General features: G+C 41.7%; 1 protein-coding gene across 5 annotated transcripts in view; it reads left to right on the forward strand.

Annotated features, from left to right (window-relative positions):
- The window catches only part of CMIP (c-Maf inducing protein), a 140,273-nt gene that overhangs the window by 50,230 nt on the left and 65,535 nt on the right, over positions 1-24,508 (forward strand). For all 5 annotated transcript variants that reach the window (XM_075510892.1, XM_075510893.1, XM_075510894.1 and 2 more), the window contains exon 2: positions 23,712-23,837. In XM_075510892.1, the coding sequence (XP_075367007.1) occupies positions 23,712-23,837 (126 nt within the window). The remainder of the gene's footprint in view (positions 1-23,711; positions 23,838-24,508) is intronic.

Here is a 24,508-nt window from a genome sequence, read left to right on the forward strand (position 1 = left end):
GCCTTTCCTGCCCTGAGTCAGGAGGAGATATTAAGAGAGCACTTGTACGAAGCAGACTACCACCTTTATTGCCTGCTGACTCCTGGGACCAAGCCGCAGTGGGCCGTACCGCAGGCTCCAGCACACTGAGCGAAGCTGCTGAGCTCCCATGGGACAGCGGAGACTTCTTGAGGTTCGAGCTCTTCGGAGCAGCTGGTCTTGCGTGGTGCTTTCGGATTGCAGCCTGGTGCCTTTTCATCTCCTCCACAAGGAATGTATAAGTGCACCACAATCACACACACGATAATGTGCTGGTTACCCATGTTTGCAAGAGCTGCAAATTTTTTGTTGTTGTTTCTTGTATAAATACTAACAGATGTAACCAGTGGACTCCATGAAAGATCGGCATGAGGAAGAGAGCATTTGCATTTAAAACCCTTCTAAATATATCAACACAAATAAACATTTTAACAAGAGGCAGGCCATAAACAATGTTGGGAGAGTGCTCTGTCTTTTAAAGACTCTGCTTTTTTATTTTCCCTATTTTGTTCTCTGACAGATGCCAAGTGTACAAAAGGAGGATTTCAATGGTGGTTTGTACAGCTGGTGTATACGACTGCATCTCTAACAGGTTATTTTTCTTTTCCCCGGTGCCAGCCCTTTGAGGAAAGCCTTGTTCTGTCATCTTCATTTTAGTTTAATGTTCTTTAGAGTTTAATGGTGTTGGAGCAGGGAGGAGAAAAGAGGAAAGTGCAGTCTTACACAGTTATATAACTTTTTGTGGAACAGTAGTTACAAAGGGTGCGATTCAGTTACCTGTACATAAGAGCAAGGGGCCATTTATATACTTAAAGATATCTAGGACATACACAGGCTGGCAGATGCGACAACATGCAGTAGACCTGAGCCCTTCTGCAGAGGCCACTGGATCCTGCTGTGTCCCAAATGGCACTAGACATCTGGGCTGTTGGGGAAAAAAGTTTTGGGAAAAGTTCTTGCAGCATCTTGGGCACCTGTGGGCAAGGCATCCTCTTTTAGCCTTCTTATTGACTTGCTGTGTAAGAAGAGATGACTGTTTCGTGCCTTAGTTTTCCTGTCAAAAAAGCAGGGCTGATACCATAACTCATCAGAGTTGCTACCAGGAAAGTTCGTGTGGATCAGAAGTGAGACAGACCTTTTTCTGTTTGGTCTGGATTTATATACTCCCTGTCCTTCCAGTGAGGGGAAATTAGGTTTGCTCTGATTGTTTAAAGTGGTTGGCAGGATTTGCACCTCGTTGCAAATCATAAAATAAATTCCCTTGTGGTTATATTGCTTCTTTTTACTTAAATGGTCTTCTGCTGCCATTTAACCAATAAATTCCAGTAACAGCTGACATATTTGAGATAGAGGAGAAAAAACCCGTTAACATTTAGGGCTCCAACAGAGTATTCCACATAGCCTTTTCATTTTGAGTATATCGTCTTGAGGCAACGCAAGGTCATGCAGACTAGCATTAACCCTTTGGGTAGTGGGAAAGATTATGCAATTATCTGTGTCCATTTGCCTACATTTTCACCATATCGCTAGCCTGTAAAATGTCCTTACCTATGGTTTTGTCTGTATAACAGACAAGAAAAAGAGCTGAAGTGAAAGTGAAGAAAAAGAGCTTCAGCCCACTGAAGTGAATAACTTCTGGGAGGATTCACTGAGATTTACTTACTTTGTTTGTGTTTTAAATTGTTGTCTAGAAACATAGTTTGCACATGCCGCCAGTGCTAGGACCAGCTTTAAAAAAAGAAAGATAGTAACATCAGTCTCTGCTCCATTTGTTACGTCTTGTCCTTCTGCAATGCAATTTAGGAAGCTGGGAAGGAGGAAGAGATGGGGGGGACCATCTCATCTACAGAAGCGTCGGTGAAGCAGCAGTTGCCTCTGCAAGCATCTGCATTTCTTGGTCACTTCCTGAGCAGAAGCTGCCAGTCCCTGTCATACCTCCAGCAAGCAACCAGAGCCCTTTGTAAATATACTGTGTGCAAAGGTACGCAAGTAGAGGAGACGGAGCGCTGAGCTGAATCAAACATCAGACCTCCCCAGCCATGCATTGCTTCCCTCACTCCTGTCCCCTCTTCCAGGAACCAAGGCTGCCTCTGTTTATCTGCACCCTCCTCACACAGTGAAAAAGCCCAGGGCTTCAGTTTCCACTTCAAAGGTGGTGTTGGCTGCTGCATTGGAGATGGAGCCTGATAATTTTGGTTATGAGTGGCTGGTATGTTCCTACGGCTGGAATTACTGCTGGTGAAGGCGCTTTGCAGGCAGCCTTGCCGAGTGATGTCATCTGCGTGTAGCGAGGGCAGAGGGCTGGAAAAAAAGTTTCCTTGCAGTGCTCTGCCCTTGTGGCGAGACCACCTCTAAGAGATCCCGTGCCAGTAATTTCTGGGCTTCTCCACAGATGCTCTTTGAAAAGGTGCCAGCTGCTGCCAACTGTGATGGTGGTTTTTGTGCTGTGTCTACTAGTAGCTGAAATCAGGGAAACCTGTGGGATTTGGTTCTGTAAGAAGAGAAAGGAAGAAATGTGTATGTTGCACTATCGCTGCGTGCCACTGTAAAGCCAATAGCTTGCGTACATCTTTCAAGAGAAACCATTTGGCCCAGTCTAACTGGTACGTGCAACCATATTTTTAGATTTACGGTGAGGTAGCACTGGAAGAAACCGACAACTTGGGAATTGGGTTTTGGGTGTTGTATGCAGTGGCTTGTGCAATAGTACAGCTACTCAGAGGATCTCTTGAAGTGTAACTGTGCTTGCTCATTCAGTGGTTAGAGTACAGGAAGTTTGTGTCGGGGTGTGTGTGGTGTTGTTTTTTGCTTTTTTTTCTTTAAAAGGTTTTGGTAAAGTAATAGATAGGTCATAGGAAATGACGCAGTTGCTAGCTAATCCCTAGATTTGTCCTCTGCTTTCTTCTGAACAGCAGCATTTACTTTAAAAAGTTGTTAGGCAACTATACAAACCAAAGTGCAAATGTATGTCTTATATTTTGGATTCAAAACCACCCTGTCTTATTTTGAACCTTTGAGAAAAGTGATCTAGAGTTTTAATTACACTTTCCAGCCACGTAAATTGCAGAGGTAATTGTATACATCACCATTGTCTGACCTAGTTCTGCTGCCGTGCCTTTCATCTGTGGATCTCCAAGTGCCTTACAAATTCCTTCATATTAGAAGGTGGGGAACCTGGGGCACAGAGAAGCAAAGCGAATATCCAGCCTGACAGTGACTGAGCCCCAAGGGGAAGCAAGGTCTTCTGAGTCCCAGCAAACTAAGCGGCACTCATTCTTTGTACAAGTGCCCACCGTTACTGGCTACTTACGTACCCGTGTGCTACGTGCTGTGTAACTGCATGCCCATCTTTTTCTAGAAGATTTGTCTTGCATTTCTTCTCCTAACTGAATGAATGTTGTGTGTAATTCCCTTCTAAGCCTCTCAGATTTTGTTATAGTTTGTGGTTCTGGAGATTGCTGATGTGTTTAAGGTAGGTGTGTATTTTCTGTTGGGTTTTATATTTCCTTTGATGCTTGTGACACCTCCCATTTTCTCTAGAGTTGGCAGTAGGATAGTAGGGGAGCAAAGAGAGTCATGTTGCATTTAATTTTCTGCAGCAGTAGCTTCTTTCTGATGCCCTTTTTCAGAAAGTGGCTGGTGAAATAGTGGTTTCCCTGACATACAGATATGTGACGTAGGTAAATAATCCCACATATGGTTAGCCAAGGCTTTGCTTGTCTAAGTGGAGAGTGGTTTCTAGCTGCAACGCTGTTTTGCACTGTGTAAGCTGATCTTTTTCTGAAATTGAAATCAAAAGGGGACTTTCTGATAGGGATCAGTAGCAGTTGCACGTTACTCTGAAATGTATCTGTTTTAGTCCTGATGAAAGATGTTTGTTTATCTGCTTCCAGAATCAAATCTTTCTGTTTATCTACAGAGCTGGAGTATCAACAATACAGTCTCCCAGTACTACACATCCCATCCCTTGCTCACTGGGGACAGCTTGCAAGGTCAGAGGTGCTTTCACACTCCTGACCCAATTTTTCCTTTGGCCTTCGTTCTGACCTTACTCGTCACTGACAGTCCACACCAAGCGCACTTGTGCTAGACAGTGGTTATTACCAGTCTCTTTCCTACGGAGGCAAATATGTGGTGGCTTTGTATTTGCTGTGTTTCAAGATTTTAGCACAAAGAAATTAAGTGGGATAGACAAAGAGATTTTGAGGCTGAATGACGTTGCTTTCCTTCTGTTCATTGATAGCCAGCTGTCACTTTGCAAAGCCCCAGCGTTGCATTCGTAACAAGAGCTTTCAGATCAAGAGCAGGAATGCGAATGCTGTCCACTGTCCTAAGGGGTATGTTTCTCCCTTATTTCTCCACCACTTTATGTAATGTACGGTGAAACGTCCTTCACTGTGTGAAGCACCCATGGTCAGTACTGCTGTGCATGTTGGTGGTTGGGATGTGCATCTTCTATGGTCCAAGGATGTAGTAGCCTGTGCTTCATCAAAAGCTGACACCAGTACAATTTATGGACTGATTGCCATTGAATTAAATGGACTATTAACATTGTTTGAACTCATTTGCTCTTAAGTCTGTTGACTGCTTGGTCAAAACAGGAGGTTCTGTTTGCTGACATAAGGTAGTAAGTGGCCTACAGGAATATTAACAGTAGTGGCATGGGGGGGGAGGGGATGAGCTGGTTGCCCTACGCTCAGGATATTGCTGGTATCTGCACTTTAATGCCCAGACTGTGCTCTGACAGCATGCCACTCCATTATGGAGAGCCAATCCCAGCAGCCCTTGTAATTTTTTTAGGGAAACATCCTCTTTGCTGGTAAGTGGACAATGTTAGCCGAGAAGCTTAGGGTTAGCTGTGCCTGTAAGGATGTGGAACTTGCAGGCTGGACAGTTGCTTCGTAAAAATGGCCCGTAGCGTAAGCTTGTACGATACCACATTATGAGTGGTGCTGTCCTTACTTTTGCCAAGTTAATTTAGGCAGTTTAAGAAAACAAACTAAGCTCAGCTGTTGCGTGCTACTTTGCGATAAGGCATCTTATGTGTGAAATGATTTTATTTTGACAGATTCTCAAGTTTGGGGCTGTACCTTTTTCACTGTTTCATACAAAATAAAGACAAAGTGGCTATCTCTCTGTGACAGCAAAAGGGCTTGGGTCGTTTGTTTTTTGTATTTGACATACTCGGTTTCCTTTGGCTGAGAATAAAAGTAACTCTCTGAAGAGAGAAGGCAGATTCTGTGTGTGAGATGTTTCAAAATGAGCCAAGCAAGAAGCTGGTGATACAGTCTAAGGCATGGCCTAAAGGAAGGTGTATGAAACCTAGAAACCTTCAAGAGCCTTAAAGGTCAAAGCAACCTGTTAAAATCAGCAGGATAGATTGCTGGAAGCTGGGGCAAAGCTGCCAGAAGTGCAGTAACATGCTGGTCAAACTTAGCAGCTGATCGGCTCCTCTCTGTTGTCATGCAATTAAAATGCTTCTGATTTTTCTGGTTTGGTTCTTTGAAAGGTCTGCCTCTCCCCCTGGGATGGGTTTAGCTGCAGATGTTCATGAGATTACGGTAGCACTCTCAGTACACTCACTGACATTGCGCTTGCTGGAGTAACCCTTGCTGAGCCCCGGTCAGGCAGCACAGCTTGCTGCATGCAAGGTCAGTCTTTATCTTATTTGCACGGCTGGCCAAAGATCAGGCTGCTTTTAACACCAAACCTGAAACTGGAGGCTTGCTCTCTGCAGATTTTTCTCTGCTTTCTCAGGGAATAAGGAGCAGAAAGTCCAGTTGCTGACGTCTTTCAGCTTCTGCTGAAGCAATTAGGGAATGCTGGCTGCAGGGTTCAGCTCTCCCCTCGCAGGTCCTGGAAGGCCGTCGAGGGAGGAAGCTCTTCGGTTGAAAGTGGTTTCATAATCTTTGGTGGGAAGGCAGACCACGTCACTGCAAAGAAACATCTTCAAAAGTCGTGCATCACAACACTGATATGGAGTAGTAAATACAAAGTTTTCCTCCACCCTTGGCTGCTTTGTTGGCACAAGGAGCTGATATTGCTGGAATGTGAAGACTCGGTGGGTGTGTAAAATGTTCGGGACTTCTCCCTGGCGGGGACTTGCCTCTGGGGCTGAGCGCTGGATGGAGTGGTCTGCGTGTTGCTGAGGCTGTCTCCGCTCTGACGTGGGGCGGTACCTGGCGGCCGGGGGCTCGTTGGCACCCGAGCTTGCTGAGGAAGTCAAATACTGAGTGCACAGAGCCAGCTGCTGCTAACACCCCGGAGGAAACACAGGGGGTCTCTTGACCCAAACCAGATTGTCAACCATACAGGCTTCGTCTGATATGAAGCGGATAATGGAAAAAATCCACCTTGCCTTCAGGAGGAGATGGATTGCAGCCATATATAGAAATTATCTGACTTCTTTTTTTTTTCCTCAACATAAGCATTTGCAAAAAAGTGGTTCTTTTAGTGTTATGTATTCTTTACCCAAGCTTTTTTCTTTGCAGTTTGGAGTCTCAAAAAGAAAATACATGTGTCATCAGAGCTTACTGTCCAAAATCAACATTATGCTACCTGCTGTCATTGCTTTTGTGGAACACAGCACAAAAAGTTGAGGAATAACATGAATGAGAGTTAGTGAATCAAAGTGGTAAAGACAAAATACTACTCCTAAGAATGATTGGTGTCACTTGTAAAAGATCATTTTCCCCTCATGTTGAAAAAGAGAATTAGATGTCAGAATTCAGAAAAAAAAAAAGCTTTTATTTAACAAAAATAAAGCTACTGTTTAAGTGTTAGTTTTAAATGGGAAGCAAAGCATGAAACCACAGGCCATTTGTGTGTGCGCAGTGTTGCAAAAGACACAAAAGTGACTGCCAAGCACAGCAAACCCGAGCTTAAGAAGCGAGTATTCAGAAAGACCGTCCAAAAATGTACAGTGAAATCTGAAAAGTATGCTGTGCTTTTTTCCCCTATTCTTTTTAAGCATGTAGAGAGTTGATGTTAAACTCCCCTCGTGTGTATTTAAGGTCACTATCTTAAACTCACACCCTTGTGTACAAGCACATTCTGGTTAGAAGTGGAAGCGTTTAGTGGAATACAGAGAGCCCAGATCCTGACTGGGTGTTGCTGAAATTTTCCTTGCTGATTTTTAAACAGTTGTTCATCTGCACAAATTAAGTTCTGTAGTTACTTGTCTTCTGACATTGTAGACATCAAACTTCAAAGGCTTGCTTGACTGCCAGATAAAATATTGGCATCCTTTTATTCCTAATAGTCCCTAAAATGAAAGAGTGTTACAGGTTCTGAGCTGGAAGGAGTAAGTCTTGATCACGTTGGAATACAACTGGAATGAGAAATCTCATTTGCTCTTTGAGAATAATTTATAAAGAAGTTGAGTGGAGCAGGAAAGATGACTCGGGCTTTCTGTTTTGCAGTATTGAATTAATTAGCTCATAATTGAAAAGGGAGCCTGATTCTGCAGACACATAATTTGTTATTTAGCATAATACAAACACACTGTTTTAACAGAAGAGGATTAAAACATCTAGCAAGGGACTATTTTCAATTCTGCTCCTTGTCACCATATGGTGGTTTTACTCTTCAGTTTTCTGTGAATATGAGTTATGCATGAGTTATGAAATGCAGCGTTGTAGAATGAGAGCACAAAAGAGCTGCCATTACGTTTGCCAGATCAGTGGTTTCAGTTTTTCAGTGTTCTTGCCCTGTTCAGGAATGTTAGGCTTATATTTGAACAGTGGCCGTAGAAAGTTGTCCTAGATTACCTTCTTCTGATAGAAGAGATATTGTTGCATGTTTTTGATGAATTCTTGCCAACATCTGAGAAGACATAATTTCTGATAAGTCCCACCGGATTTGCAAATTTACTGTTCCGTTTGCTAGAGATGTATGTTGCTAGAAAAAAAGAACAACATGGCAAATTTTTTATTTGATTGGGGTTTTTTGCGCTTTTTTCAGTCTCTGCTTTTACCATTTCTGATGGGTGGTACTAAACTCATCTCTGAATATTGTTTCAGATAAATGTAGTGAAAGAAGAGACTTATAAAAACTGACAGGTTCACTTGGTAAGGTTTCATATTTTGTGAACTGCAGAATCTTGGTGAGAGCAGCAGAGCGACTGTGTCTCCTCAGCTATGATAGCCATTAGCTTTGGGTCTCCGGTGCATTGTACAGCACTAATTAATATTAAAAAAAAACAAAACAAAAAACGCACAAAAAAACTTATAAGAAAAACCTGTAATATTTCATAGGGTATTTGTAAGAATTTTATAAAATACAGACTTCTTTAGCTATGGATTCTTTAACTAAATGAGTTAGTTTTGTCTCGGGGCCCTCCAGTGGAATCTGGGTTCTAGGGAGAGGGCAGGACTCCTCTTAACATTGTGATAGATGACTTCTGCTGCTGTTTGCCAATTCTGTAAACCCCAGTTTAAATTCTGCTAAAACCCACTTGATCTGAAACTTTGAGATCCTGCATTCTATAAGATTTTTCTGTTAGGATCAAAACATGAGCACAGAGGAATCTGTACCTGGGTAGCACTGGATGTTGGCAGGATGTGCAGAAGCCTGGCCAGCTGAGCAGGTTAGATCAGAAGTGTAGCTTTTGCCACATGAATGTCTGTTTTCTGGGCAGTGATCTGGCTGGGCTTGGTTCTGGCGACACGGTGAAATGCCAGGACTGGAACAAAGTACAGAAACCAGGGCAGCCGATTTTGGATCTTAGCATCTGATTCACTGGGGGCTGGATTTTCCTGGGCTTAATTCGATTGCTCATGGGAATTGAGGAAACGAAGACTCATGTCATCTTATTAAATTCTCAGGTTTCACATATGGTTTAAATGATATCCCTAGAGCATTTTGGGGCCATTCAGGAGAAAAAGGAAGATGCAGGGGTGTGTACTTCTTATTTTCCATAATGCAGTTGCATGTGGCTATACTAGATTTACTCTACTTTCATATTTACATAACTCAGAGGGACGTCTTTTAGCCTCTTGAATTCTCTCTGTAGTCTGAATTCACACCTTTGATGCTTTCCTTTGTGGAGAGCGTTAGACTTGGTTACAGCTCAAGATAAAGGTGTCAGCCTCCGATTAGTCACATAGAGCATCACCTGAGTCATCTCCATCTTCAGCCTGGTTCAGTCTCAGCCTTCTTGAAGCTGTGCTGATGGTTGAGCTGCTGATTTCTGTCTCCAAATAATGTCAGTGCATATTAATGAATGTCATGAATTGATTAAAATGGTTCATGAGACGACTAAGATCTCAAAGAGTTCAAACTTAAGTATAATGGCGTAGAAACTGCTGATCATCTGTGTCTGACTTGGGTAGTGGCTGAATCATCTCTGGGAATGATCTGATAACTTGCATCCAAGATTCCTGTAGAATGGTCATTTCAATGGCATTTTGATTAGGTGTTGTGGAGAGCAATTGTGTGATGTAGATTATTAGGGAAAAAATAAGCTCCATAAAGCTTCAGTCACTGTGGGTTTTCTTTTCTCCCCTAGACCTTCAGCAACTGTGAACTGCAGCAGGATACTCAGCACAGGTTTGAATGCTGTTAAGAGAACTAGCAAAGTCAAGGGTAGCATTCGTCCTGCAGTGACTAGTGAAATGTATGATTTTTGTGTGTGTGTGTGTATGCCTTAAACACTCTTTTTTTGGCAGTAAAAGTGTCAGCTTAAGCTCTTCTCATCCAACATTTTAATGGTCTGACATGGCTATTTATGCTTTTGTGTCTGGTAAGGCTGATGGACAGTTCTCATAACGTGCCTTGTCAATAGCTCTGTGTATTTGCCATGGCAGTGTTGAGAGCCTGTGGTACTTAGTTCCTGGGAAGGACAATACAGTTGCCATTATTCTTTGTCCTACTATGATTTTTTCCTGCTAGGAAAACAGAATGGGCGCAGCATTAGTCAAGGACCATAGTTTTTAAATGCCTGAGAAGAAACATTGTGGTTGTCTAGTCTGACGCCTTCAAAACTTCATCCAGGGAGTTTTGCATTGACTTGTAATTTGCAGTTCACTAGCTTTTCATTCTGTTCATGAAAGTGTGAGGGAATAGATGACAAGTTTAGGGGTTGAATCTCAGTTCTTTACTCATGGGATGAAGGTTGTTGCCACCACTGGTTGCTTGTCTCAAAATGCATCTGCAGGATCTGGACTTCTAAATGAAGTGCACCAACGGTTTTCCTAATGACTTGCTCAAACTGCTCTTAGTTACTGAAAGACAAAGTTATGTCTCACTTTCTTCACCTGAGTGAAGACTAGTGCAGCCACTGAAACAACCAATTTGGTGCTTCATGATGCATCCTTTGTTCTTGAAAGTACCAAGACTTGTATTCATCCTGAAGACAGTACTCTATGCAATGTTGTTGACTCTTGTGTGCATCTGCAGCTGGATATAATACTTATAGGCTGACAACAATATATTTAATCTAACACTAGATTACTGCCGGGATTACATGTGTGGGTCATGTTTTAAAACGTGCAGTTGGAATTCAGTGACATCTACAGTACATCTGCTGCCTTTGAGGCATTACTGCTGCATCACTGTCTCTTGCAGGGGTCACCGCAGCAGGCTGGAACATTGTGTTTCCAGCTCTGTGTAATAACCTCCCAAATGAATGATATACTGGACAGTAACTGAAAATATTGATGAAAATATTAATAAAAATAAAAGAATAGAGGGGCTGATGACTAGGTATAGCTTCCTCGTAACTGGGCGTGTACAGACAGTGTGCTTAGATGAGATGAAAAAGAAAATGGGAGACAAGACAAGAATTTCAGAGGTGTGGTTTGTCTGGCACTGACGTTTGTGGCTGAGCTCGTAATGCTCTGATATGCACAAGATATGCTTATAGGCAGTTGCACCTTTGAAAATACGATGCTCTTTCTTCATGCCTAATCCTTGCATCACAGGAATGGCTCTGAATGTACAGTAAAGCCTTTGATCTGTACTTTGAGAGAGGTATTGGCAGGAAATTGTTAGGATTGGCTGCAGGGGTGTTAGGATGTGGGTCAAACTGAAACTTTATATCAGTACTTTCGATCTGAGTCTGATTTTTTTATTTTGCAAAGAACAAGATTTGAGGTTAAGGTCCTGAACTTAAATCTGAAGCAGAGAAGCATATTCCTTGGTGGTTCTCTGAACTTTTGAGTTGGTTTAGTGATCCAAAATCTTTCAAAACATTGGAGTATTTGGGAATAATCTGCTACAGTGTTTACAGTGTTGAATTTGGTTTTGGTTTCTGTTTTATTCATTTCCAGTAAGAGCTGGTAATTTGTTGCAAAGAAACAAGAACAGAGTCTGATTTGGAATTCAAAGATACATATTTTTAAATTATATATTTTTCAGAAACAGAAAGCAAAAAGGTCTTTCTCAGCAGGATGCAGCCTAGAGGAAAAGGCAGAGGTTACTTTATTATGCAAGCTTTGTATTTCCTTTCCAATAATAATACTTCCCTAAAATGCCTTGATAATGTCTAGTTGAAGCTTACTGATTACTCGGGCCTTTTTCAGAGGTTAACATGGATGCTGTGCCTTATTTTAAGATGCTTTATATTTAACTTGTTTCTTTGTCTCTGGGGAAATGATTGATAAACAATCTCTATATTAAGCATTCTTCTTTAAGTGTTGTCTGGGCAGATGTAAGTAGGAAAATGAAGCTGTTTAAATTCTTGATGCTCAACCCTTCCTACTAATTCTGCTCTGGTTGTTTTTCTGATAAGCCAGATTTCTCTCTGTAGTTGCAAACATAATAGTGCCATGAGATTCTGTTAATGCTGTAGTAACATACAGCCAAAGCAATTAGAAGGAAGAAAGCTGATATTAACAGTAAGTTATATATACCTTTTGTTCAGCCATGCCTAGTGAGAGTTGAGTTTATCAAATAAAATGTTAAGAAACTGAAAGATGAGAAACAAATCCTGTGCACGGTTCAGTGCGAGTGGCTGGTTATAGTTTAGGGCTGGCACGTTGTGCCATTGATCCTTTGCCGTTAGGGGAAGCAGGATAGGTGTGTAACGCAGGGCTGTCTTAGCTGGAGGGAGCCTGACTTGTGGATTAGAGGGAGCAGGACGTTTCCTCGGTCACTGTTATGATTGTGTGCTGTGCAGCGGCGGTGTCATACAGTGACGTGGTAGTATTTGTGGATTTTAATTACATAGAGGAGGGCAGGAACGGTTATCCTTTTTTCCATTAGTGCCTTGGGTAAAGCTGATGCAAGCAGAAGTGGGCAAAACTCATGATGTGTATTCAGGTGTAGAGTTCAAACATACGTCTAATTTGGAAGCTTTTGTATTCTGCTAAAACCAAAATGCCATAGAGGAGAAGCAGCTCATGTTTTCATCCATGTTTGGAGTCCACATCATAATACTCAGTGGTAGTTGTAAGTTCATGGTGGTTTGGATTCAGATTTACCATTAAATGTTAATGTACTTCGGTAGTATTGGCTTTCTGATAGCTTTCTCTTGGAAAATCTGTGGCTAGCTTAACTTTGGGCAAACAGTTCACTGAAGACCATTCAAATTTCCTTGGTAGAAGTTTCTTGGACTAATAGTAATAACTGTTTGGTTGTTGAGGTCAAAGCTCTGAAATGGTACACTTCTCTCGCCCTTTCCTCCCTGAGTGGAAATCTCAGTCTACAAAGTTGTGTTTGCAATATTTGAGGTTTTATAGAAACAAGCTATTTCCTTTTAGAGATAGTAAATAAATTAATAAAATAATCTTGGCAGAGGGCAAGGATGTTGCTGCAGAATTATGCACAGGAAAGCTGACTTGACAATGTAATTGAGCTTGAAAACCAAAACGTAATTGCCAAGGGTGGGAGTGAAACCTGCAGCCATTGTGCTGACACAACCTGAAGGTCTAGCTTGTCTAAAAGGCTGGAATTATTTTAAAGCAGATTTTGATATGAACCTCGAAGGGAGGGGAGGAGTCAGCCTAGTCTAGTATGCAAAGCTGCTTTGTCGGAAGGGTGTATTTTCAGTGAACATATAACTCTCAAGTGATATTGTATAAGCCATCTCTATGTTGATAGGCTGTGTGCTGCATAATTTTCCCCTTTAAGCAGTAGCATTGTGGCCATCTTTATGGTCTGAGAATCTAAATAAGGTCAAGTAAATAGGCAGAGGAAATCCAGAAAGCAGTCTGATTTTTCCTGCAGCCTGGGAAGCACTTGTGTTGCTTCTCACCTTCAGATGTGCATCACTAGCTGCTGTCTGGGTAAGTAGCTGGTTTTTTTTCTGAAATTGCATCACCTAGAGACACATCTGCATGGTCTCATGTGTTGTGTTGTGTGAGCCCCTGCCCGGTCTCTTGAAACAGCAGCAGGGAGGGCATGTACCTATGTTTCTTTGCCCATGTGTGAGCCCTGTATCAGAGAATACAGAGGAAATGTGTGAGTGTGTCTTGTTGAGGGCTGAATCATCCAGTTGGAACAGAAAATACTATTGGAGGACTAAGGTGGTGGTTTAGTTTTCCAAAAAAAAAAACTGTGAGAGAGAAGAGAAGTGCATGATGCATTAGTGTCTGATAAACAAGGCTTCTCTGGAAACACATCTGTTTGGAGCCGCATGCATCGTGATCCCTGGGGGCTATTGCAATTCCTTGGAATTCTCCAGCCTTTCAGGAGCCGCCCGGGTAAAAGGGTTTGGCAGTTTCACAGCGCCTGATTGCAGGGTTGCTCTTTGTTCTGCTTTTCAAAGTGTGTATGTTGAGATGATGGTAATGACACCTTTCGTAAGCAGGTGCCCATGCTTCACTTTAGGCACTCTTATTTAGCTATCCTGAAAAGTAACTTGCTAGGCTAATGAATGTTGTATTGAAACAAAAAGTTTGCTAGTTGGGTATGCCAGTTTCATACCACTTCATTCTCTGTGAGTGCAATGCCTTTATGATTTTAGCTAAATATTTAATTCATTTATTTTTTTTTTTTAACGCAAAGAGAAAGTGTCCCTTTAAATACTTCATTGTATGCTTTTGCATAGTAAGGGAGCTTATGAAGGTAATTTAGGTTCTAACTGGTGCTCTGTGTCCTCTCCATTATGCATTTACCAGTCAACTGACACTTTTCTCAAATATTTACTCTGATATTTCACTGCAGTTGCCCTCTCCTTCTCCATTCCCTCACCATCTCCCTTCCATGGAGGTATCGCACATATTTCTCTATTTAAATAGCAACACTCCCATCCAGTACAAACAGTCAGTCATTAAACAATGAGGAAGGCCAACAGTGGAGGAGGTTATGGGTGGGGCCAGGAGTTTGCAGAAGACTTCCTGCTGAAAAGAAGAAAAGGACACTTTCCATTAGTGTCAGGGTGTCATTCTGTAATGCTGAGAGAGACACAAAATCAAGAGGAAATCACTGCTGCAGACACGAGAGCTGGATCTCGCTTAAAATTATGTAGAACCATCCAAATTATTGTTGAAGGCAAGACATGTGAAACAAAATACGCACTTCAACCATGTTTTCCCATCTCCTCCTGTAGCAGAAGGTGATTCCAAGTGGCTGTGACTCATCCTCAGGAGGTCCCTGGGTTTTTTTGCCTAATAACAGTGAGAGTTTAGTGAGACTATCATTAACAGAATATCTGTGGCTTTTCTGAAGGCTCTGCTACATGTCCTTTCTCTTATTGAAGGTACAGCAGAGAGCTGTATTAATATTTTGCTGGGAACTCAAGACCCGCTTATCTTTTCTCCAGAAAAGATCAGAATAGAGCATTCCCTGTTGGGAATTCAGAAGCGTAGTTGGGTTACTGCACTCCCTGTCCTGTACTTGTTCATGAGATTGAGATTGAATGTGGCGTCCTGGGAACTGCAGGGTTAAAAGTGCATTAAAAAGAAAAGGAAAAAATTGTTAATGGAATCCATTTGACTATTATAGTGTTTAAGAGTTTCACGGCTCTGCAGGTAAAAGGCATGGACATGATAAGTAGTGCTGGAGAATGCTTGTTTAAACGAAGAAGAAGAACTTAATATATAGCATATTTATGTTATGTTTAGTTTTGCAACAATTTAATTTCTACATTTTGTAAATAAATTGTAGTAAGAAATGAGCTGGGTTGTGCATTAAGAAGGTGGTGAGAACTGTCAGGATTGTGGAGTCCATGAGTCGAATTATGTATTTCTAATGGAACATGGGATCCTGGATAGCTCAGCTTCTTACCAATTCAGTATTTTATACTTGGATCACCTTTCAGGTTAGACTTCATGCGCATGGGTGACAGAGGTGAATGTATTACTTCCCTTGCAGCTGCCTTCAGCCTTTTCAGTTTGTAAAACCCTAAAATTTTCCATGGGAGGTGCAGATCCTTGCACAGCGGATGTGACCCTGCTGATAACAAATGCAGTTTCCTTCTTCACCTTTTGTTGACCTACTAGAGAGAATGAACGACAGGTCTTTGGAGATCTGTAAACCAGAAGTAAAAACCACTGTAACTGCAAGGACAATATGCAGTAGAAACGTCCTATTTCAATTACCTAAACCAGTTCTGAAAAAACAACTGAACAGAGATCTCCTGTTCATAGTACAAGTCAGTTTGGCCACATTTCCGGTTATTTAACAGACTGATTATTTTCCAGGTGCCAACTTTGTATTTGAAATCAGCTGATGATCTTTTACTTCCAGCTTTCAGGGCTGCCCCTGGTTAAAGTGGTCATTAAAGGGTAGCATTTTAGTATAGCATACATTGTGTCTGGCTGGGTCTGAAACCCCTACACCCAACCCTTTCTCCTCTCTCTGATTTATCAGCATTTGATACATTTCATGGCATGTGACAGGGCTGATTTATTGAAAAAGAATTGAAAATAGAGAGCAGCCTTGACTCAAGAACAGTTTGTGGATGCAGTTTTGTTTTCTGTCACATCATTGTTGCTATGGTGACTTAGTAAAGATCTGTTTAGCAGTCACTAGATGTTTCATGTTCTGGGCAAAAGTTAGGGATTTTCCAATATTCCTCAAACAGTTGTTCTACAGAAGTACGTTTGTGTATAGCCGCCTGCAGTAAGTCCCTGCTACTCTTGTTACTTACTGCTGTCGGTCTCTTCTCCCAGGTAACAAGTGATAGGACAAGAGGAAATGGCCTCAAGTTGCGCCAGGGGAGGTTTAGACTGGATATTAGGAAATTTTTCTTCACCGAGAGGGTTATCAAGCATTGGAACAGGCTGCCCAGGGAAGTGGTTGAGTCGCCATCCCTGGAGGTATTTAAAGGACGTTTGGATGAGGTGCTTAGGGACATGGTATAGTGGTGGTCTTGGTAGTGTTAGGTTTACAGGTGGACTCGATGATCTTAAAGGTCTTTTCCAACCTATATGATTCTGTGATTCTGTGATTCTGCTTCTGTGAGAAGGTGTGTACCTGGTGTATTTTGGCTTGTGGTATCTCTTCCTTCCTGAAGTAATTTCAAGGAAGGTGCATAAACAACCTACCCGGCTTGTCAAGGTTATCGACTACTTCCTCCCCAGGAGGGACGTCATGGAGTGCAATGATAAATGCAAAGGGATGGAGAACATGAACCCTGCTAAGGAATGGTCCTTCTTATGAATCGGTTATGCAGTTTTGGGGGAGGAGGAGGATGTGTTTGGAGCTGATTCACATGGTTGGAGTCAGGAAGTCTGAGCTCCTTTCCCACATCTCTCAGGCTTCTCACGTCACCGAAGGCATGATCAAGAGCATGATGCAGCTACAACCTTAACTGAGATTTTCTTCTTCTAGGTTGATAAGTGGGCGATAGTAATTCTTCTCTTCAATGTTTATTGGGAGGGGTCGAAGGCTGCAGTGCATGCTTGCAGAATTGCTGCTCCGAGCAGAGGTGCTCTACCTGGCAGGCGAGTCGGGCCAGTGTCTGTGAAAGTCTCGCCGTGTCTGACAGGTTGGGTCAAAAACAGCTCCCTCCCCTTCCTGCTCCCGATCACTGGCCTGGGAGCAGCCTTCCTGCCCATGGGCAGTGATCTGGCGGATTTGGCCACCATCTGGGTGGCATGCTGTGGTCAGCCTCCAGCTCTGCAGTGGGGCAGGTGCACCTTGCAGCATGTTCTCATCCCTGTTAGCAGAGGTTTGAAAGCAGGAGACAAGGTTTCTTATGTAGGCTTGACCTCAGAGAGACCTTTTTGGACACCAGCACTGCAACTGATTAAGCGTTCAGAGCTACTGGAAGTCCCAGTGGTGTTCCCTTTGTCATGCTAAGATAGCCAGAGAGAAGGGGTTGATTTCTTATGGGCTACTTAGGCAGGATCATCTGGATGATGGGCATCTTCAGAAAGTCTTCAAGATATGTCCCTTATTTTAATCCCAGAAATTCAAATAGTTCTGCTGGTAAAATAAACTGAACACTCATAAGTGCTCCTTCAGCTGGGTTTGACAGTAAAAGAGAAAGATCTCCTCATTAAAAAAAAAATTCTATATGCATTCCAGCTAACATAATTAATAAATTTTTCCTGCTTATTTGACTCTCCTGTCATGGTACATATTCCATAATATGACCTTATTTTCCCTTCTTCTTAATGATGAACTTCTGTTCTGTGCTTTAAACTTATTTCAGAGCTGAATTAATTTGAAGTTCTTTCCTCTGCTGGTGCCTGCTGCACCGATTTTGCAGATTTTTGGAGCACGTATGTCTTAATGTTGAGATCAGCTTTTTCTTGCCAGCTCCTTGATGAACAGTTTTGGCCTGTCCATTTTCTATAGCTCCACAGAACTGATACTTCAGCCCCACTGCAGATTGGAAGGGTTTTTTTCTGCACGGCCTGGGGTAATCTGTTTCTTACGGACAGCTCTTACATTTTTATCGGTTTTGTAAGGTTAATTAATGCAACAGCCTCCAGTCCCAGTTGTCTTAAATATTTAGAGGAGAGAAAAAGATTTATGCACATTTTTGCTGCAAAGCTAGATTTGGTTGAATTTCTGTTGAATTTCTGAGTTAGATTCCCAGCTGGTATAAATCAGTGAAGTTCCACTGAAGTCTTTTGGATGATCAGCTCAACTGAGGATCTGGCCTTTCTTAATTAAATTGTGTCACTTACTGAAGTTGAGCTACTTTGCACTGGGCATATGACAGTTGCTGCTGTGTTTTTGTGTAGAGAAATATGGGATTTATTTCCACTATCTCTTATCTCTGTGTAGCTGTAAAGAAAGACAGGTGTGTGTGTGTGTGTACATTTATACACACACAGAGAGGGATGTTTATAGACATGGTCACACACACACATATAAATGTGGCAGGAAAACCCCTCTCTTTTTTTCCTGTAATTAATTATGCACTAGTACATTCTAGGCTTCAGCTGACATGGATGGGTAGAGCCTCACTGAAGATTTGGGCCACTGTGTCCAAATTTGTTTTCATGTGTCAAAAAGCTCCAAAACCAACCAAACAAAACCCCACCAAGCATTGCTACCAAACTTGGAGACACTTGGGGACAAAGCAGCTCCAGGCAGAAATAATTTAGATTCGCCCCACTGAGAGGTCCCTTCCTCACGGGTCCCTGGATTAAGCACCCTTTTCACCCAATGTAGTCCTACTCCCAATGCACAGAGCAAGTGAGGTCTCTTCTTGTGGTCCAACACATGAAACCTCCTGCTTGTCGGGAGGAGTGGGAAGGGAATGGTGATGATGGGCAGGCCAGGGGTCTGGGAATTGTGATGGATTAGATGAGAATGTTGTTCCAAGGAAGCTCAGAAATTCCTTTGTGCAGCTTTGGGGCAGAGGTGGGTGTCTCCCCGCTGTTAGTCTTTCTGTCTGTTTTCTTATCACGTTAATCTCCGTCAGATTAACATTGACTTTAAACTCTTTCAAGTCGTTATGACAAGTGAGCATGGCAGTAAATTCTTCCATATCAAGAGTGAGACAAATTGTACTGCCCTGCATATTATGGCGTAGTGCTACTAATTGCTTAACTTGATAAATGTCTTCTGATAGGTTATATAGTTAATGAACAAAGATGTTAATTGCTCTTATCTGAAATAGCTACATTTGCAGGGGTGTTTTCTGGAGCCACGGGTGTCTTCTAACAGAGATTTATTTAAAATCATCCATTGTTTTCAGCAGTTTCAGAGTCCATTACCCTTCAGTGTGCCAACTGAATAGTCTCCACCCCCGTCAAAGTTTTGAGAGCAATCAACTCTTCCTACATGTTATTCAGCAGGACTGAATCTTGTTTGCGTATGGAAAACTTATGTGTAATACAGTACGTTCATCATTCTGGGCTGCAGCAGCATGGCTCATTCTTAAGAGCAGCCAAGACAGAAATAAGCACCTGACAGTGGAAGAGCAAGGGTCTGGAATAGCCCTGTTTCCCCCCGCCATCTGGAGTATTTAATTGAGAAAATCATTCTTCATTGTTGTTGTGTTGGTGGGAGTTGTCAGTCTAAATATGTTTTAATGCAAATAACCATCTCTATTTGTAGAATTCATCTTTTCTAGATGCTTTCTTTGGAAAATACGCAGTTGAAGATTTAGTACATTATTACATGAGTAAGTGCATACAAGCCTCATATTAACAATGGACGTCATGTTTATTCTTTCCCTTTTAGAATTTCCCATGGAAACAAGTGGGCAGATTTTTGCATTATTGAGTAGTCTGCTGCTGCCGACTTTTCCCAGAAACGCTAAGAGAAAACTAGCCCTGCGTGTAAGCTTACATGTTCTTCCAGTTTTGGGAGCACTGGGTTCCCCTAAGATTTGATTTATAGTAGGTTTTGGTGTGTGGCTATTCTGGTACAAAGTTGTTTCAAAGCTGTATGATTAATAAATCTTTATGGAACTGAAAAAAGACAAAGTTCTCACTGAGGTTAAGACATACCTGATTTCCCAATGGAGAAGTTGCATGTTTCGTTAGGAGGCTAAAGGCTAATGTGAAGAGAAAAATGTTTCCTTGACTTAGGGTTTTTGTTTGTTGTAATAAATTTCATTTTCCTTTATGAGTCTCTTACAGTTTTTCAGAACATGTTTAACAGCAAACAGCCAGAAGTTAAAACTGTAACTGTAAATCTGTAAGTTGACGTATGTAGGTTCTCTGGCCAAAGTTTCCTAAGTCAGGATTAATTTTGTAGAGTGAATGGGAAAAGTGCATTATCTTGCTTCATTTGATAAATTTCAGACTTTGCCAAGAAGTATAAATTTCCTTTCAAAAATGACAGCTATAAAAGTAAGAATTATTATTTTCTTAAATAAAGGCATTTTCAATTGAACTTGATGTATTACTGCTCAAAGATGCTGTGGCTTTAGACTGTCTCATACCAATAGTTAGACTGAAATATTCAGGTCCTCACTGCTCACTCCCTTCCCTATGATATGCTGCCCCCTGAGTTATGTTAACATAGTACTTTCTGTTTCACGTTAGAAATGAGGCCGAAGGAGCTAAAAAGCAATCTGGTAAAGGCTGGGTGGGTTCCCTGATCTGCCTGGCACTACAGCCAGACAAATATTTTATGGGCAGAGGCAAAGTGGGCGGATGGAGGTGGGAATGCTGCTTAAGACTAGTATTGATGCCACGTGCTTCGTGGTGACCCACTGAGGATCAGTGTCATTTTAGGTATTTTCAAATCTCTGAGTCCACGTCTGTGGTCTTGCGTGTTGTTCTAATTTGAATTTCCCATGGAGTGACCTGGGGGTGAGGATGCAGCTTCTGGGGGTGTGTGCAAGCAAGACCAGCTGGAACATGAGAACATGCAACACTTGCACTGCTTAGTTATCGACCACAATGATTCACCGTGATCAACGTTCTCATACCTGAATGTCAAAATAGCCAGTGTTTTAAGAGGAACCAGTGACTCAGGCTGTGGTTTTACCTCGGGCCATTTCCTGATAAACGGCTCAACTGTGCTTGGTCTTGTGAAAACACAACCATGGAACACCGCTCTGTCCTCGCATCTGTGTGTGTGCAGGGATTAGGGAAAGCACAGCTTCATGTGGGGCTGACCATCACCTCATTAGTGCCATGGTCTCTCTCTGAGGAGCACCATAGCCTCGTGAGGTCCCGGAAGCCTCCAGTCTGAGGACAACTCTGTTTCAGTGCTTCTTCAGAGCATCTCTGCACAGCCCTAATGGGGGGGAGTGTGGTCTTCAGTGTTTGACAGCATCTACAAGCACGATTTCAAGGAGCTCTACACAGCGATAAATCACTTTGCTGTAGACTCTTTAGATTGCAAAACAGAGGTGAAGCTGCCTATAGCTGGTGTTTTCAGAACTGAAAATATTTGACTTCCTAGAACATGGTGTTTTTAATGGAAATGGAAACAATGCATATAACGTTGCTTATAGGGACTAAAGTAGATTTGGGCTATTCAGTTTTTGAGTAAGATAGCAAACAATTGTTGTAAAGGTACAGTGTGTGAGGTATGGCTGGACAGAAGGTATGGAAGTGGGATCATATGAGTGCTATATAAACTACCACATTGGCATAACGCTTTCATTTGGAGACCATCTGTGTAATTCCATCCTATGGTTTAGGTAGTCTTCCCAGCCTTTGCAGACTGTAGAACTCTGTGTTCCTCCATTCTCCTTAATGAAAAGGACTGACCTATGAGAAGAAGTTATGCCTGAGATGAAATCACTTGTGTATGGCTACAGAGCTGTGATTGAACCAGATCAGTTACCTTTAATGCTGTCTAAATGGACGATTTAAGGTATAGAAGAGGCTTCTCTTGGGAACAGATTCTGTGAGAATTCTTCAGATCCTCTTTGAAGTTAATGGAGGGTGTTAAGGGCAGTCAGCACCTTCTTAAGAGAGAAATTTAAATTGCTTTGATTCATTTCATTTTATATTTGCGTCGGCCGGTTCTGGATTTCTCCCTTTTCCAGTTTTTCAGAGCATGTTTTTGATAACTTTGCCTCCTGAGCATACTAGATTTTATGCTGGCTGTTTTCATATTTTTCCCTGAGTGTTGTAATGCTGATTACCGAAGGATCTTGGGCCTTTGGCTTCCTGTGAGAACGAGATAATTACTCTCCAGTAGGCAATGCATGACGTACAGTATCAGCGTTAAGCCACTGGGATTCCAGTCACTAGTGTAGAACAATATTGTGGGTAAATGAATAAGCAGAAGTTTATCATACTTCCTGCATAACAAGGTTTTTGTTAAAGAGACAGTGAACATTGTTTTAAGCGAGGTCTAGTGTAAAATGAATGCTGCCGCAACAAATGTTACTGACAAATAAATTCAAGTTCGGTTCCCTGGCTTGCTGGGTTTTTCTTGCTGAAAAGGCAATGGACTTTTTGTAGCAGCACAGGTGGATGACAGGGCCATCATTGCATTTTGGCAGATGACGTTTATGGCCTTATGAACATGTATGAAGTGTATAACTTCAAAGCATGATTTCCAGATGCACCACCTACTTAACTTATGGAAGAAAGTTGTCCCAATAAGAAGTAGAGACGTTCCAAATGCAATTTGCTTATTTCACACTCGCCCCCAGGAATCCTGTGTTGTGATTTTAAGAGTTGACCCTGAAATAGATGTGGTTTCTCCCTTGCCTTCTTTATTTCAAGACTGTCAGTTAAAAATAACTTATGTTTTGGGCACAGTGGGAGTAAGTTTGAGAAGTTTAAGCTATATGTAAACTAGTAATAGTGAGAAAATAATTCATAAACGTAATGAATTGTATTCTCTTGCAAGACATGGCTAACCCAAGGGTTTATCCACATGGTGGGATTAATCAGCATTTTTGTATGAAAGTAGTTTCTCTGCCATAGCAGTACTGATCAGTTTGCTTACGCTATAGCAAAGTGAAATAAATGACGTCTTTGAGGACCTCTGTTAAATACTCAAATTACTTAAACAACACGAAGGCTTGCATAAAGTATGGTGTATGTACGCATACTAGATAGATACACAGCTATAACTCCATGTATTTACTTAGGTTTAGGACGTAATTTTACGTGTGCTTGCATGTATACATTTATGTTTCAGCTTATCTCAGAGATAATTGTACTTCTGTAATGCCTAAGAATTATGGGGATACTAATAAAGAGTTTCATGTTTAACTTTGTTTCCTTGCTACTGTCAATTTATGTTGTACATGTAATTGCAAAGCACAGTTACTTATTTATATTTTAATTGTGACTTTCATTTAAACTGTGCATCAGCAGCCTGTGCAGGAAACCAGTACTTACGTATAGGCTGAGATGAGCAGGTTGATTGCTCTGCTTTTGCTTGAGTTTAAACATTGAGGGCTGAATCTTTGGAGGCCCAACAACCACTGTCAAATGTAGCAGTCTAGATTTTGATGATGTGCGTGATCAACCTTGCAGCCAGGGAGAAGAACAAGAATGCGTGGAACAAAACTACCTTAATATAGTACACTGCTGTTCTGCATGTATGAATGAGATGCTTCTTTGTACATTGCTAGCACGTGCATGGCCAGACCCCTTCATAGCTCAGTTCAACTTGAGATTAGGTTCCATTGATTTTGGGTCCAGAACAAATACATTTTGACATTTTTGTATTTCGGGCACCTAAGTCTGGCCTGGTTTTGTTTTTATGTGTGTCATCTTAACTCTTGAACAAGTTGGATGAAGGTGGCTGGATGGATCTCTCTGTTGAATGGTCTGTATAGGAATTTGGCTTTCCAATTAGATATTTTGCGGATATTTTCAACATCAAGACTAATTTTGATACTGCTGTTCTTACTTCGAAATTGTGAAACTTCTGATGACTAAGTAAACTTTTTTCCCCTCTCCTTTGTTTCCTTGCAGCCAACTGGGTACATGGAAAACTCCATTTCCTACAGTGCTATTGAAGATGTTCAACTACTCTCCTGGGAGAATGCCCCTAAGTACTGTTTACAGCTCACAATCCCAGGGGGTACTGTCTTACTGCAGGTACAGTAAACACAGAAGTACAATTTTCTTTCTCTCTTGCTATGAATCTCCTTTAACGTCTGTTTGCTATGCATGAAATCTTAATTAGATGGACTCAGAAAAGGCAGAGAACTCAGTGCTGTCAAATTATCTAATCACCAGAAAATTTGTTCAGGGTGATAGCTCTGAAACTTTTCACGTTGTTTGACAGTCAGGATGGAAATTTTGGGCCACAGTGATTAAACCTTCTTGCTGATTTTGTGCATCAAAATAGTGCTCTGTGGAAAGGCACATGATGCAGGCATGGAACAATGATAATTTTACATATCGTCCTATTCCTGCATGAAACAAGTTAAAAATTTCATCCTTCAGTTCATGTAGGAAACCCATAACTTGCCCTGGAACTGACAGGTATCTTTTAAAAAAAGTTATTCCATCCTCACTGGAAGATTTCAGTATATTTGTAAGGATATCTACATATGGTAGTTCTCTAAGTGTTGTTTTCAAACAGAAGACACTGCGCTTATGTTATTCCAGATTTCTTCGTCCACTTGTGACTCCTTAGGTCATTGTAAGTTTTAGTGACGAAAAAGCACTTCACAGCACTGAGCTTTGGAACTACTTTAGAGTCGGAAAAGAAAAACAACTGAAAACCCAGCTCCTTGGCCCCCAAAGAACTTTGAACAGTCATA

The sequence above is a fragment of the Mycteria americana genome, chromosome 8 (assembly GCF_035582795.1).
Source record: "Mycteria americana isolate JAX WOST 10 ecotype Jacksonville Zoo and Gardens chromosome 8, USCA_MyAme_1.0, whole genome shotgun sequence".
Classification (NCBI taxonomy): Eukaryota; Metazoa; Chordata; class Aves; order Ciconiiformes; family Ciconiidae; genus Mycteria; species Mycteria americana.